The sequence below is a fragment of the Otolemur garnettii genome, unplaced genomic scaffold, assembly GCF_000181295.1.
Source record: "Otolemur garnettii isolate 467f Iridium unplaced genomic scaffold, OtoGar3 scaffold00003, whole genome shotgun sequence".
NCBI classification, from domain to species: domain Eukaryota; kingdom Metazoa; phylum Chordata; class Mammalia; order Primates; family Galagidae; genus Otolemur; species Otolemur garnettii.
Window position 1 is genome coordinate 28,276,618 of NW_003852398.1, and position 14,312 is coordinate 28,290,929.

General features: G+C 37.3%; 1 protein-coding gene across 1 annotated transcript; it reads left to right on the plus strand.

Annotated features, from left to right (window-relative positions):
- The first annotated feature begins 419 nt into the window (after window positions 1-419).
- On the plus strand, window positions 420-14,267 carry CUNH5orf46 (chromosome unknown C5orf46 homolog). Its single transcript, XM_003782061.2, has 4 exons — window positions 420-489; window positions 6,101-6,236; window positions 10,584-10,641; window positions 14,233-14,267. The coding sequence occupies exons 1-3, from the start codon at window positions 420-422 to the stop codon at window positions 10,630-10,632; spliced, it is 255 nt and encodes an 84-aa protein (XP_003782109.1). The 3' UTR covers window positions 10,633-10,641; window positions 14,233-14,267.
- Window positions 14,268-14,312: the final 45 nt, after the last annotated feature.

Here is a 14,312-nt window from a genome sequence, read left to right on the forward strand (position 1 = left end):
TGTGGGCGGGGGGGATTAGCTCAATGAGGGAAGAAGCAGAGTGTCCAGGGAGGGGAACAGGCCCACCTCGCCAATCTGATTTGGTGTTTGCTCCTTGACTCTGATAGGTAAAATTTGCTTACTATCCATCTTATTATCAATGCTGACATTGGAACTACCCCCCAAAAATTCACTTCAGTGCCATTTACAGATACAAACTGGAAAAAAAACAGGAGGATTTTTCTTTCCCTATAAGAAAAATGTTTTGTTTAAAAGGTAGGTCAGAGCTCATTAGCAGGGACCCAAGAGCAATCTGTGCAGACATCTTGTGCAACCACGTGAATTCCATAGCAGATGATGTCACCTGCATGTCCTATAAATAGAGCAGTGTTTCAGGTGCATCTCGGCAATTTATCTGCACCAATATCCAGTGCTACAAAATGTCTGTCTCTGTACTTCGGCTGACAATTATCCTGGGACTGCTTGTCTTAATCCTGACCTGCCATGCAGGTAAGTCCTTCTGATCACAGCCAGAGAATTGTGCACTAGTTAGCAGTGATTGGAGAAAGGTGGCAGCACTGATTTAGAACATAAAAGGAAAGAGAGGCCCATGCGCACCACAAAAAGCACTGCATTGAAGACAAGTGCCTCACCTCCAACACGAAGAAACTAGGATTTTTATTAAAATTTGCTTCCATTATAACCTTTGTTCTCTGTGACTGTATGAAATTTGGCAAGATTTTTTTCTTATATATTCATATGACATAGTGTCACTATCATAAATTCCTTGGGAGCTGAAGTATATTTAATTTTTAATGATTATGGCTAGTAATGTTCAATGAAGATAATCTGGCATATGACTTTTAGGTCTGACTCTACTACTAATTGAAATTGTGATTTTAGACATGCTATGTCCACCTCTTAGACCTCATACAAAAAGGGAACATTTAACTTTCTCCTAAAGCTATTATGAAAATTAAATAGAAGAGACAAAACACATTAGCACAGTACCTGGTCAATAATAGCCACGTAGTAAATATTAACTGTTATTGTCATGTATAATCTCATTCAAGTCTAACAGTAATCCTATTAAGTAAAATAAATAGTTTTATCATTTCCCTTTTTACAGGTTAAGAAACTCAGCTTGCATACTCTGGTTTTTCTTCAGATAGTATAAATCTTTTACCTGTTGATAAACTCAGTTTGCAGAGGGCAAGTTTCTTGAGTGTGGATACAGATAGAAGTAGTCCTGGAAGTGAAGCCTACGTTCCTAGATATTTCCATTATAACTGAGCATCTTTTTCTTTCCTATCTGTTCTGAGCACACAGAGGACCAGAGGCAGCATCCTGCATTCTCATCAATTACTTTATTTTTTTGTCTATACAGAACTGTAAGCTCTTGACATACCTCTATTCAGAATGATAGGTCAGAAAATACAGACAGTACAAAAATTTAGTGAGAGTTCTTTGAGTAAAACTTGACAGAACAATACACAGGTAGACATTACAACAGATTCAGTCTGGAGAATTCAACAGAGACCATCATGTCCACTCTGCTCCTAAAGTAGTTACCACAGTGAAGGGAAAGGTGAGATTTGACACTGAAGACCAGTCCCAGATCTGTCTCTCATGAACTCTGAAACTCTGGTTAAGTCAGTTTACTGCTTTGAACCTCAATGTTTTCATCTGTAAAATGTGGGAGCCATCAGTTGTTCCAGGTCAAATGAATGGTCTTTTATAATGACTTTGTAAACTATAAAAACTGTAAAAATGTCAGCAATACAGGTATAAATTCTGAAGAAATACATATGGCTGTATTTGCTTACAGTGTGAATATTCTTTATATTCACAGTGACTAAGAAACTCAGCAAGGAAGTTACGATAAACAAAGCCTATTTATTTATTCTTTTTTGTTTTATTTTTGAGGCAGAGTCCCACTATGTTGCCCTCAGTAGAGTGGCTGTGATGTCACAGTTCACAGCAACCTCAAACTCTTGGGTTTAAGTGATTCTCTTGCCTTAGCCTCCCACGTAGATGGGATTACAAGGCTCCCGCCACAACGCTCAGCTATTTTTTTGTTGTTGTTGCAATTGCATTGTTGTTTGGCAGGTCCCGGGCTGGGTTCAAACCCACCAGCTCTGGTGTATGTAGCTGGCTTCCTAGCTGCTGAGCTACAGGTGCCAACCCAACAAAGACTGTTTAGGGTGAGCACAATGGCTCACACCTATAATCCTTGCACTGTGGGGAGGCCGAAGCAGAGGAAAGATTGCTTGAGGCCAAGAGTTAAAGACTAGCCTGGGCTACATCACCAGACCATCTCTACAAAAATTTTAAAAATTAGCTGAATATAGTGGTATATGCCTGTAGAGTAGTCTTAGCTACTCAGGAGGCTGAAGCAGGAGGATCTCTGGAGCCCAGGAGTTTGAGGTTGCTGTGAACTATGATGATGCTATTGCATTCAGGCCAAGTATGCATAGATTAGAACAAGATTGTCCTAAGAGGGGATGGGGGAGTGGAGGCTATCCCATACTATTCAATATTATACTTGAGAAGAGAATATATTTAACTATTAACTTTGGTGATTGATTTTTAGGATACCAAATTGCTTTATAATTTAAAAGTATTTCTAGGATTTTCATAATCTCCCAACACACTAGAGGAGAAAGTGAATTATAAAACATTTTGTTGCTATTAATAATAATAATACAGTAAAGCTTTATTATGATAAGTGACATATATATTCACATACATATAGAGGATATGTAAAGTATTTTTCAGTGCTGACAACACCATAATGAGGAAACTGAAAGACAGTATTAAACCATTGTGTGCAAGGTACATGGCTACTTTTGTTTGAAGACAGGAATCAGGTCTGCAGGACTACAAAGCATGCGATCCACAACACCTACTACCCTTCAAAATACAGATGACCCACAGGCTAGCACCAAGAATCTGAAATTCACACACAATAATTCCAGGCTCCCTGAATATTGAAAAGCCAGAGTTTAGTGTCATATTAAAATTAGAAGTCAACAAAATTAAATTGTTTTGCAAGTAGGTAGTTAAAAACAGAAAAAACAAACTCATCTCTTATGTAAGAAATTTTCATTTTGCACTTGGCAAAAGTCTTCAGAGAACAATCACTTAGAGTTTGTATTATATAATGTGAATAACACACTCTGTGGTGTTAAAAACATTCAGCCACCTGGCTCAGCCACTTTCTAGATGAGTGATTTCTCGGTGAGTCATTTAATTTCCTTGGGCATCTATGTTCTCTCCTACATTATACCATTATACCATTACTGAGCTGAATGAGGATTAAGGCATGTGTTGAAAGCACTAGCCTACTCCAGCACAATAGGCACTCCCCAAATGAGTTCTGCTTACTTCTCCCTTCTGTGATAAAAACAAACCAATTCTTCAGGGCGCTTTGGTTGCCCAGCACTTTAGGTGAAGGTCATATTGAAATTTGTTCTTTTTTATCTTAACTCTTAGCATAGCAACAAGTTATTAGCATAGCTGATGGTAGGCTCAAAAAAATGCTTTTTGAATGAAAAGACCAACAGCCGAATGAATGACTACCTGCTGATTTGTATTCTGATTTTGGTAATACATCTCAGACTGTTGCTCCTGTCAAATCTTCGGTTGTAGTATAGTAAACAATAAATTTTTGCAGAATTGTTTGATAATCTTTGGACTAATAGTTTCTACTTTAGGATATAATATAGATGTAAGGCTTCTGACATAATTTGACACCCTCTACACAAAGGACAGTTACACCTCTTTCATCCAAAGTCATGGTGTGCATTGTCAGAACTTCTTGAGTCAAAACCTAGGTGGACTTGCCAGGTAAAATACAAGACACTCAGTTAAATTGGAATTTCAGGTGAACAATGAATAATCTTTTAGTGTAAGTGTGTCCTGAATACTGCACAGATCATTCTTATAGAACTAAAAATGTATTTGTTATTTATGCAAAATTTAAATTTAACTTAGCATCTTGTATTTTTATTAGCCAAATCTGCTAACATTACTTATCAGGCTACAATAAAGCTAAAATCTAAATGTTTTACTTCATCCTGTCATCAGAGTCTGCAGTGGAGGCCACAAGTGGCTGTTGTCATTCTTCCATTTCTTTACATGTCTGAAAAATAAAGACCACTAAGCAAAGTCAACACACTCCAAGGAGCCTTTCTTTTAAATGACCTCACTGTCTGGATCCTTGACCCTCCATCCAAAAGCACTGGGTGAAGACTCAAATGTAGAGGCCTGCAGCTACAGTTCTATCTTCTCCTACTCTTTGTGAGATCTTCTGCAAGTCACTTAATCTTTACAGTTTCTAAGGCCAATAAGCTAAAAAACACACTTCCCATAAGATTGGTCAAAGGCAAAATTAGGTAGCATTTCTTAAATCATTATTTATAAAACTATTAGATGATATGCAAGTGATATAATTTCTCTCTGTCAGGTGGCACCTGTGGCTCAGTGAGTTGGGTGCTGGCCCCATATACCAAGGGTGGTGGGTTCAAACCTAGCTCTGGCCAAATTGCAACCAAAAATAGCCAGGCATTGTGACAGGTGCCTGTAGTCTCAGCTAATCAGGAGGCTGAGGCAAGAGAATTGCCCAAGCCTAAAAGCTGGAGGTTGCTGTGAGCTGTGATGCCAGAGCACTCTACTGAGGGTGATGAACTCAGACTCTGTCTCAAGAAAAAACAAAAAGAACTTCTCTCTGTCATCATCGTTACTATACTATTTTGAATCTTATTTTATTTTATTTTTATTTTTATTGTTTGGGATTCATTGAGAGTACATAGAACTATGTTACATTGATTGTATTTGTTAGATAAAGTCCTTCTTATAAATTGTATCTGCCCCCAAGAGATGTGCCATACACTGTGACTCCTCCATCCTTCTCCCTTCTCCCCCTCCCTACTAGTCATCAGAGAAATGCAAATCAAAACTACACTGAGGTATCACCTAATCCCAATGAGAATGGCCATATCACAAAATCTCAAAACTGAAGATACTGGTGTGGATGTGGAGAGAAGGGAACACTTACACTGCTTGTGAGACTGCAAACTAATACACCCTTTTTGGAAGGAAGTATGGAGAATTCTCAAAGAACTCAAATTAGACCTTCCATTTGATCCTGCAATCCCATTACTGGGCATCCATCCAGAAGAAAAAAAATCATTTTATCACAAAGACATGTGCACTAGACTGTTTATCGCAGCTCAATTTACAATCACCAAATTGTAGAAAAAATCCTAAATGCCCACCAACCTAGTAATGGATTAACAAGCTGTGGTATATGTATAACATGGAATACTATTCAGCCACTAAAAAAAGATGGCGACTTTACATCTTTATATTAACCTGTATTAAGGTAGAACATATTCTTCTTAGTAAAGCACCACAAGAATGGAGAAGCAACCGTAGTCTATTCTAATATGAAGGCAGAAGATGAGCAAGTTGAATCTTATTTTTAAAGTACAAATTATATAATCTTTTTGAAAGACTATGTAGTTTATCATAGCATGCTTTAGAATCCAGATTTTACCAGACATGGCTTTGAATCACATGTATTCCACTTAGTAACTCTATAATTTTGAATAAGCTTACAAAACTCTATCAAATTCTGTATCTTTACCTTTAAATTGGGATAATTTTCTCTGCCTCACAGTTTTTGTGAGGATCAAATAAAACAATGGATTTAGATTGTCTGTCATAGGCATGTGCTCAAGAAATGCCACCCACCAATATTTCATCTTTATTATTATTACCCTAAGCAATCTTCATTTCAATCCTGACACTTTTACTTACTGCTTATCTCTGGGAAACCTACTTAACCTCTGTGAATATCAGTTTTCTCATTCACAAAATGGAGCCTATATCTACCTAAAGTATCAATGTCTATTAGCCTGCCTCTCTGTTTTTACGAATAAATGATATAATGCATATGAAGAGTTTAACCAGGCAGGCATTAGATGTTCAATGAATATAACAACATGAGGCTCCATAATATGCAAGAGGGATATAAGGGACCCCAAATTTCCCTACATGCAAAAAGAAATTTCTTTGTTTCTGTGAATCAACTCTGAGCTTCTGTTCTGTCTTTCAGATGATAAACCAGACAGCAAGCCAGAAGACTCAGGCAAAAGCCCAGAGCCAGATTTCCCCAAATTTCTAAACCTCCTGGGCACGGAGATCATTGAGAACGCAGTCGAATTCATCCTTCGCTCCATGAGCAGGAGCACGTAAGCACTGAGATGAACCTTGCTCTCTGTCCACTCTGCTGCTGGTCCTGTCCCCATCGTATTAAAAGGAGTTAGAAAGACAATTTGCGGCACATGTTTTATTGAGAAATATTGCCCTACTTTAAGAGATATTTTGCATTGGAATGAATTGCCCTGAACACTTGGGGTGAGCACCTTCCCATCAAGTGGTTCCAAAAAGCATTTGTTCATTTTGTGGGACCAGGGGACAGAAAGCCCGTCCTGGTCCTGCCTCAGGTGCTCTCTCACTGTGTGGTTTGGGGCAGAGCCCTCCCTCAAGGATGCCTCTTTTTTCATCTGTATTATTAAAGTAAGAGAGTCCCCCTCCAGTGCAAGCACCGTGATTATGTGGTGAAGGCAAGGGTTCAGTGGGGATGGGGGTCATGAGTCCTGTCTTTGTTTTCTAGCCTTTGTAGCTCAAGAGGGTCAGCAGAGTCAGGAGATAATACCCTCCTTGGAGACAATGAGAAGTTGTCAGCTTAAGTGTTAGTTTAATCATAAGAGACTGCCTTAGGGGCAGATCACCCATCCCAAAGCCTTACCAGTGTTCTCAACCTGCTTCCAAGCCCATGTGCCCAATCCTAACACATCTTATTCCACCTATGTAGCACTGATTTTTAGCTACTATTTCACCCTATTCTCTATGCTCCCCATATTAACCTTTCCAATTCAGTACCCCAGGGTCAAATTCATGCTTCAGAAATTTCCAGCAGCTTTCAATCTCTATCACTTTAGCCTCTTCTTTCTAATTTTCACCTTCATAGTCCCCTAAGCAGAATTTGACTAAGTGTGGTTTACATGTTTTAGAATCCCATGAAGAACTCACCAAAAATTTCAGGTTCCTTGATCCCATCTTGTATTGGCCAAGCCTGAAGGCATGCTTTTAAACAATATTTCCAGGTAATTCTGGTGTACAGAAATTTTTTAAAACCATGCCATTAGTCAAATGCTCTAGGCTACATGGATGGGCCTTAATGTTCCATACGGCATTTAAATTTGTATTCTTATTTTGTATAGATGAGAATTTTTACATATTTCTGGGGAAAATCTTTCAGACGTCTATTAAATTCTCAAAGGTATCTATAATCAAAAAAGATTAAGAACTACTTCTACATAAAAGCAATAGTGGTCTTCTTGTACTCACTTATCTGCTTACATTAATTTATTATCATCGGACTGGGCAGGTTGTGCATGCAATCCTTCTCCAAAAATTGTTAAACTCATGGTGTTTCTCTTTTATCATTACATTTCCTGTTGTGTTGATGTTTCAACTGTTGCCTTGCCGTGATTGTTAATGCAAATAAGAAGGAAAGTAATAAGTAAATAATGAATACCACCCATTATGCACAGATTACCAATTATATTCTAGTTTAATTAAAATTGTGATATTAACAACATAGCAAAAGCAAGGAGTGGGAACAATGATAGTTCTTTTTTTATTCCTTCCCTAGACAATTTTCCAGGTTTAAAATAGCACATTATTTCTGTGTGTTAACCCTAAAAGTTGACTATCTTACATGGAAAAAAAAATTACTGTTAACTCTAGACTCAGAAATGGCACCTGATATTCCACCTTACCTCTTTCTGCATAAATGCCCTTCTTTCTGTTGCTGAAACTCATGACCACTTCAGGCTGTCTTCCCCTGCTCTCCCTTCTGCCTACGGTGTTCTGTCCATTTCTCATGGCTGGTGCTGGGTCCTGCAGTGCCACTAAGAGAGACAACTATTCTCTGACTACTCTCATTAATACTATTTTCTTTTATTCCCAGCTACTATTATTCTCTCTCACTTTTTCTTGTTATAGTGCCATTCGGATATTTATTACCATCTGGAATACATTGTTAAAATTTTTAACCATGTAGCTAAATGAAAGTAGAGACCAAAAAGATCTTCATAGCTCCTTGCAGGAGCACAGCACCTATAACACAGACAGTAGCTTCTGGTTTCAGACACTCAGTAAATATAGTCAAATTACTTAATTTAGGAGAGAGAACTTAGATATCAGATCTAAACCATATCTAACTCAATCTGAAGGGCAAGTTCTGAAGGATTATTGTTTAAAGGACAAAGCAGTCTTTGCTCAAGAAAACAAATCTATCTGGTAGTAGAGCCAGGACCTAAGAATTACCTGTGATTCCCTGTCCAAGGAGAGACTGTGATGGGGATGAGAAGAGAACACCACAATTATCACTAAGCACTTACCATGCACAAAGTGGAATAGGAATTATAAAGGAAATGTCAAGATTATACACCCTTTCTTTTTAAAGAATTTGCAGACCTTCTGGTAAAATGACGCAAGCCAATGCACAATCCAATGACAACTAAAAACACCTAGCAAGATCAAGGTCAGTGGAACATTGCAGGCAACTTCTAGAGAAAGGAGCTGTCACTGGGCCCAGTATGCTTAGGAAAGTGTTTATGGCAAGGTGAGATATAATTGGGGCCTTGAAGGACTGAATGAGATTCTATTTGAAAGAGAATAAAAGAAATAATAAAAAATCACAAAAATATATATTTTGCTTTATTTACTCCAATATATCTGATGTCCAAGTAGTGTGTCAGGTGCATAATATATGGTAGATATGTTTTGGGGACATTGAATATAAGAGGGTCCTCCTTCCACTTGCCTTCTTGGTTACTTTGAAGCTATGTAGAGTCATCATTGTTCCAAAAAATATATATATTCTTAACTCTTCTCACCCTCTGAGGAGCCCCTAATTCTTGTATTTTCCCTTCTGGGTTTCCGTGACATATTTTTCTGGGTCCTCTCTACTTCTAGCCATTTTTTCTCATTCTTTTTATTTGGCTTTTCCTTATGCACCTCCCCTTAAATGTCATTGCTCTTCAAAGCTCCAAATATGCTTGGTATTCCACATTGCAGCTCCAACATTGAGAATGTTCCCTATAATTTAATGAATTCCCAATTCAAATTCCTATTGGATTTTTTCCCCTGGGTTCAATGCTGAAATGCCGGATTTCTTGCTACAAAACTGCACCTCGTTTTTCTACCAATATCTCAGTTTCAACAAGTCTAAATACAAGCCCATCAAGTCACTCAAAAACCCACCTCTGTATGTCATTAATTCACATCACCATCTACCCAGAATCCAGAAACATAAGGGTCTCATTGGATCCTTCATACTATTCATCACCTTTATCCAACCGCTGAATATTCTACCCTAAGCTTTTGTCCTATGCCATTCCTTTTTCTCAACTCCACTGACTAGTTGGCAAAATTGAGTACCCCACTATTTCTTTCCCAAGTTCCCTTGATAATATTTCTAATAATTTTCACTGCACTGTTTTCTGTGTTTCCTCACTCCAATCCATCCTCTGCCTACTACCAGCACAATATATCAAAAATGTAATTTTAGTCATACCACTGCCATGCTAGATCCTTTGATGACTTCCGTAGTCTACAAAATCCAGAGCAAATGCCTTAGGCCAATGCTGAAGATCCATCCCAGATGCCAATGTATCTTTCAGGTACATTTCCTACTCCTGATACCAAGCATCTGATGCCCAGTGATAAATGTTTTTTGTTTGTTTGTTTGTTTGTTTTCAGAGCAAGTAGCCTTTGTATGAATCTGCAATATCGATGCACATGTGTTTCTTTCTGCCAGCAATGCCTCGCCCCCAAGCTCTAACCCCAATCTGTTTCCTTGTCAATCTGATATTTTATAGAGTCCATTTCAAATACTAAGTCTGTGAAGAATTCGTGGGTGCCTACAATTAGCAAATTCTATTTTTCATGTTCAGTGATTTCATCATGCTATGTAGGAATCTTTATGCCAAATTGTTTCCCTGCAATGTGTTAACTTACTTGTATCTGAGTGTGCCCTTCTCTCCACTGGATCATAGTCCCTTGGCAAAAGCTGTTTTGGTCATTTTTACCTCTCAGTCCTTGAGAATTTAGTAATGACTCTAGAGAACTAAGTTTTAAAATTTACTTTGACATTTATCAGCCATGTGGTTTGGATAGATAGTTTAATCCACTTGAGCTTCAGACACTTCTTCACATGGAAAAAGAGATAAGAAACATGTATTCAACCAAAATACGGAGTTTATGGAGTTTCATGGAGTTTATTATGTATGAAGAAACATCAAATTAATCAATTTGTTATCAGACTCGAAAATGTAATTGTGCCTAAATTGTCTATTATGAACTATAATGAAAATCCTAATTGGGTCTTATTTCCTTTGGACATAGGAAAATCTGGAGAAGACAAAAAATGTGGCTCAAGTTAAAAGACACCTAAATGATCATTCTAACAATCTTGCTCCATCTAAATCATAACCCATTATTTTCTCTCTCTCTCTTTTTTAAAGAGGATTTATGGATTTTGGTGATAAACAAGGAGAGTATTCATCAAAGTGACCTCCCCAGGTGATTTTTAACTTACAATTTATAATAGTAAAAATTGGACAAAGAAAAAAGGCCCTATCTAGTTTTGTTTAATGGTTTGGGGTACTGATGCCTATCTATAAGCAGAAAAGATATGTTTTTTGTTCTTGCTATAAATTGTATTTACAATTAATTTGAAATCATTTCAAAGCTAGCAGCATTAAGATGACATAACAAAATTCTGTTAAAGGAGGAGGCAAAATTGTGGGAATAAAAATGAAAAAACCCTGGGAGTTAAGACACCTGTGTTAGGATGTTACTTTGCTGAGAACTTACTCTGTATAAGTCCAGCCTATGAAATGAGGGAATAGTACACACTAAAGTCCAAGAACCCATGTAATCATGCAGCTACTTACTCATGAGAAAAGTGAAATTTGCTGAACCTCATTTGAGGAGAAAAAAGTAGCAAGTCTCTATCCCACACAATTAGATTTACATGCAAACAATATGGCTTGAGTGCTCAGAAGGACTTCCCCTTTCCCTACTCAGCTCTCTGATATGGGACAGTAAATACTGAAATATAAAATCAGAAATGTTCTAGCTAGAAAAGTACCAATAATTAATAGTACATACAAAATTTATTAAATGAAAATTCTTTTGTTTAGATTTTATTAGAATCGCAGTTCAAATAGGGTTTTTCAATTTAGAATACTTACTTAATAATGGCATTGATGTATATAGTTCCTTCGGTAATTGAAGGTACATTTTTTTAATGTGGGTTTTTTTAAATTTCAGATCAATATGAGGGTACAAATGTTTAGGTTGCATTGTTTTGGCAGGTTCTGTCCGACTGCTCACAATATTAGGGTGTACTATAACTTGAACTGAGCCTTGGGCATTGTTATTCTGAAATTTTATATACAAATGAAGGCTCAGGAGCTTTTCTAACACTGCTGTATAAATGAAGGAGGTGAGCTGAATTTGAACCCAATCAACCTGATTCCAGAGTCTGTGCTCTACCTCTAACCCATAAAGCCACTGGAGAACAGAGCAGAATATCACAGCAGCAGGCAGTAGGTAACAGTGGTTAGTCATGCCTCAAAATGTCCACACAAATGAAAAACTACTTTGATTAAACATAAAATGTATCTCCAAGAAGTATGACTTTTCCCAACTTGTGTTTGTAATCCAGCCTGAAGGTGCTCCTTTTCCCAACTGGCTCCATTTCATAACTTGGCATGCTCAGTGTAAGCTCAGAAAGCTGCACTGTGCTATTACCCCCAGAACTTAGCCACCCTTTCCCATAAGCTTCTAAGGATGAAAATCAGCTTTGTGAATTGGAATTAAGACATGTTCAGCCAGACACTTCTTGAGGTTCCTAAACACATTTGTTTATCTTTGCATGTTTTCATTCCTGTTTTCTCAGGGAGCAGCCTACCACTTATTGTAGGTGGCCTACCACCTTGCCTTCATTCAAACTGCTGTACACAACTATAATCGTCAGCCCCCACATCCCAAACTTTTGGAGTATCCTAGAAGTTTGGCATTTGAGGTAGTCCAATAGGCAGAGAAACACAGACGGGCATAAAGAGCAGAAGGCATTCAGAAGCGGTATGTTCTTCTAAATTGGCCACTTGCTGGTTATGTGATAACCATGGGCAGGTCACTCCATCTTCCTGAGCTTCAATTTTCTCCTAATGAATTTTTTAAATATATGGAAGGAATTGTTCCAGATCTTAATGTCAGAACTTTTTTTTTAACAGAACCTAAAAACATGATTAGATTCTTTAACCAACTTTAGATGCCCTATTGAGCAGGGAGGAATGGCTTGATCTAGAGATATAAAATAATTTGTTGCACAAAATGGTAATTGGTAAAAGAAAAAAAAATGGACTAGAGAGAAGGAAGCCTCTGCGGGAGAGATTAAATTTGGGATGGTTTGATCAGGAGTATCCGTGCATTTAATAAGGAGCTTAAATTTGCATTTACATGAAAATTGCCTCATCTAAAATTAAAAGCAAGTCATCACTTCAGAACTAAGTGATTCACAGCAATACCTGTTTCTCTACTTTAGAAAATTTGTCCTCAAATAAAGATGGATAAATAGATAGATGTCCTGTGTTTCTCCTAGCAACATAGAAACTTTTAAAAACACATTCCTTTAATGCTTTTTTAATCATTAGATGTGACCAGCACTACTAAAATGATTAACACTAGCTGGCCATTAAGAGTTTATAATCTGGACTATTACATAACACAGAATTTCCCATAATTGTGGAAAGAAATGATAAAGTTATATATGAAAGGGCTTGGGGACTGCCTTAGAAAATAAGAGAGAATATTTGGAAGAAGGTGTGAGTACTATGAAGACTTCACAAAGAAGGTGAACTCGGTGATTCTGCACACAACCTCAGGTGATGAGTGAAGAGTGGTACTGTACCAGAAACAAACGTCATCTAATAAGTGGATACCTGATTAATCTGAGACCCCCCCAACCTCTTTCTATCACATTAGCATGATTTCCAATACACTAAAAATTTTTAGTAGACTTAAAATTTCAACTTTCATGGCTCTGTATTACCTGAAACTACATGTATTCACATCATCCCACTTTGTGTCATAAGTCATTTCACATCTTTAAGTACAAATTTACTTTCCGGCATTAAGATAAATCTGATGAACTTCCCTAGATTATTAAAATTAAAAAGAAGCAATAGATGGAAAAACTCCTTGTAAGTTCTTAATTTCTATACAAATTTATTGTGTTAAAGAAAAATCTACTATGGACACATTGTTCTCATGCTAAGATGTACTAAGTAAGAACTTCCTAGGAAGGGGTCTAGGAAGAGTGAATTGAACAGAGAATCCTTAGGCAGCTGCTGAGTGAAACTGCAACTGGGAATGGCATCAGTTAATACTCCTTCCATGATGTATTATGGACAAATTTTCTTCTAGAATTTAAGAAGAAGACAAAAAAATTGTCTCTCTAAGATCTGTTTCTCCTTTCTGATTATAAGATTTATGTGACTATTTCCTTTATCTCCCATCTATCCAGAAACTCACAGTGAAAGTAGTGGCTAAATGCAGCCTGATGTGTACTCCATGTAAATTCTTCCTTCATCTGTGCTTTTGATTCTTTCCTTAGATACATCCAATATTTCTGTTTTGTTGTTGACCATTTCCTCCAGGATATATTATAGTTTATTTAATTATAAATCTTAACTTTTAAAATGCAGAAGCAAAAACGTTTTTTATTTTTTATTAAATTATAGCTGTGTACATTAATGCAGTCATGGGGTACAGTGTGCTGGTTTTATATACGGTTTGAAATATTTTCATCAAACTGGTTAACATAGCCTTCACGGCATTTTCTTAGTTATTGTGTTAAGACATTTATATTCTACATTTAGGAAGTTTCACATGTACCCTTGTAAGATGCACCATAGGCATGGTCCCACCAATCACCCTCCCTCCACACATTCTTCACCTGTCCTTCCCTCCCTCTCCCCTTTCCCCATATTCTTGGGCTATAATCAGTATAGCTTTTGTTTCAAGTTGTTGTTTGTTTTTTTGTTTTTAAATAAACCCTCTCTGCTTTGTAATGTTTTCCTTTCTCTGGCTTGTGTTTCAAAGGACACACCTATCTGGCTCCTGGACAATCCAAGGGCAGCCACATCCTGCTTTTCCAGTTCTTCTGCCTCATGGGTACTCCA

Bases quoted from the DNA above. Each gene is read 5' to 3' on its own strand.
- CUNH5orf46 (XM_003782061.2), top strand. From the start codon at position 420: ATGTCTGTCTCTGTACTTCGGCTGACAATTATCCTGGGACTGCTTGTC. The intron at 490-6,100 runs GTAAGTCCTTCT...TCTGTCTTTCAG, and splicing joins AATCCTGACCTGCCATGCAG to ATGATAAACCAGACAGCAAG. The intron at 6,237-10,583 runs GTAAGCACTGAG...TCTTTTTTAAAG, and splicing joins CGCTCCATGAGCAGGAGCAC to AGGATTTATGGATTTTGGTG.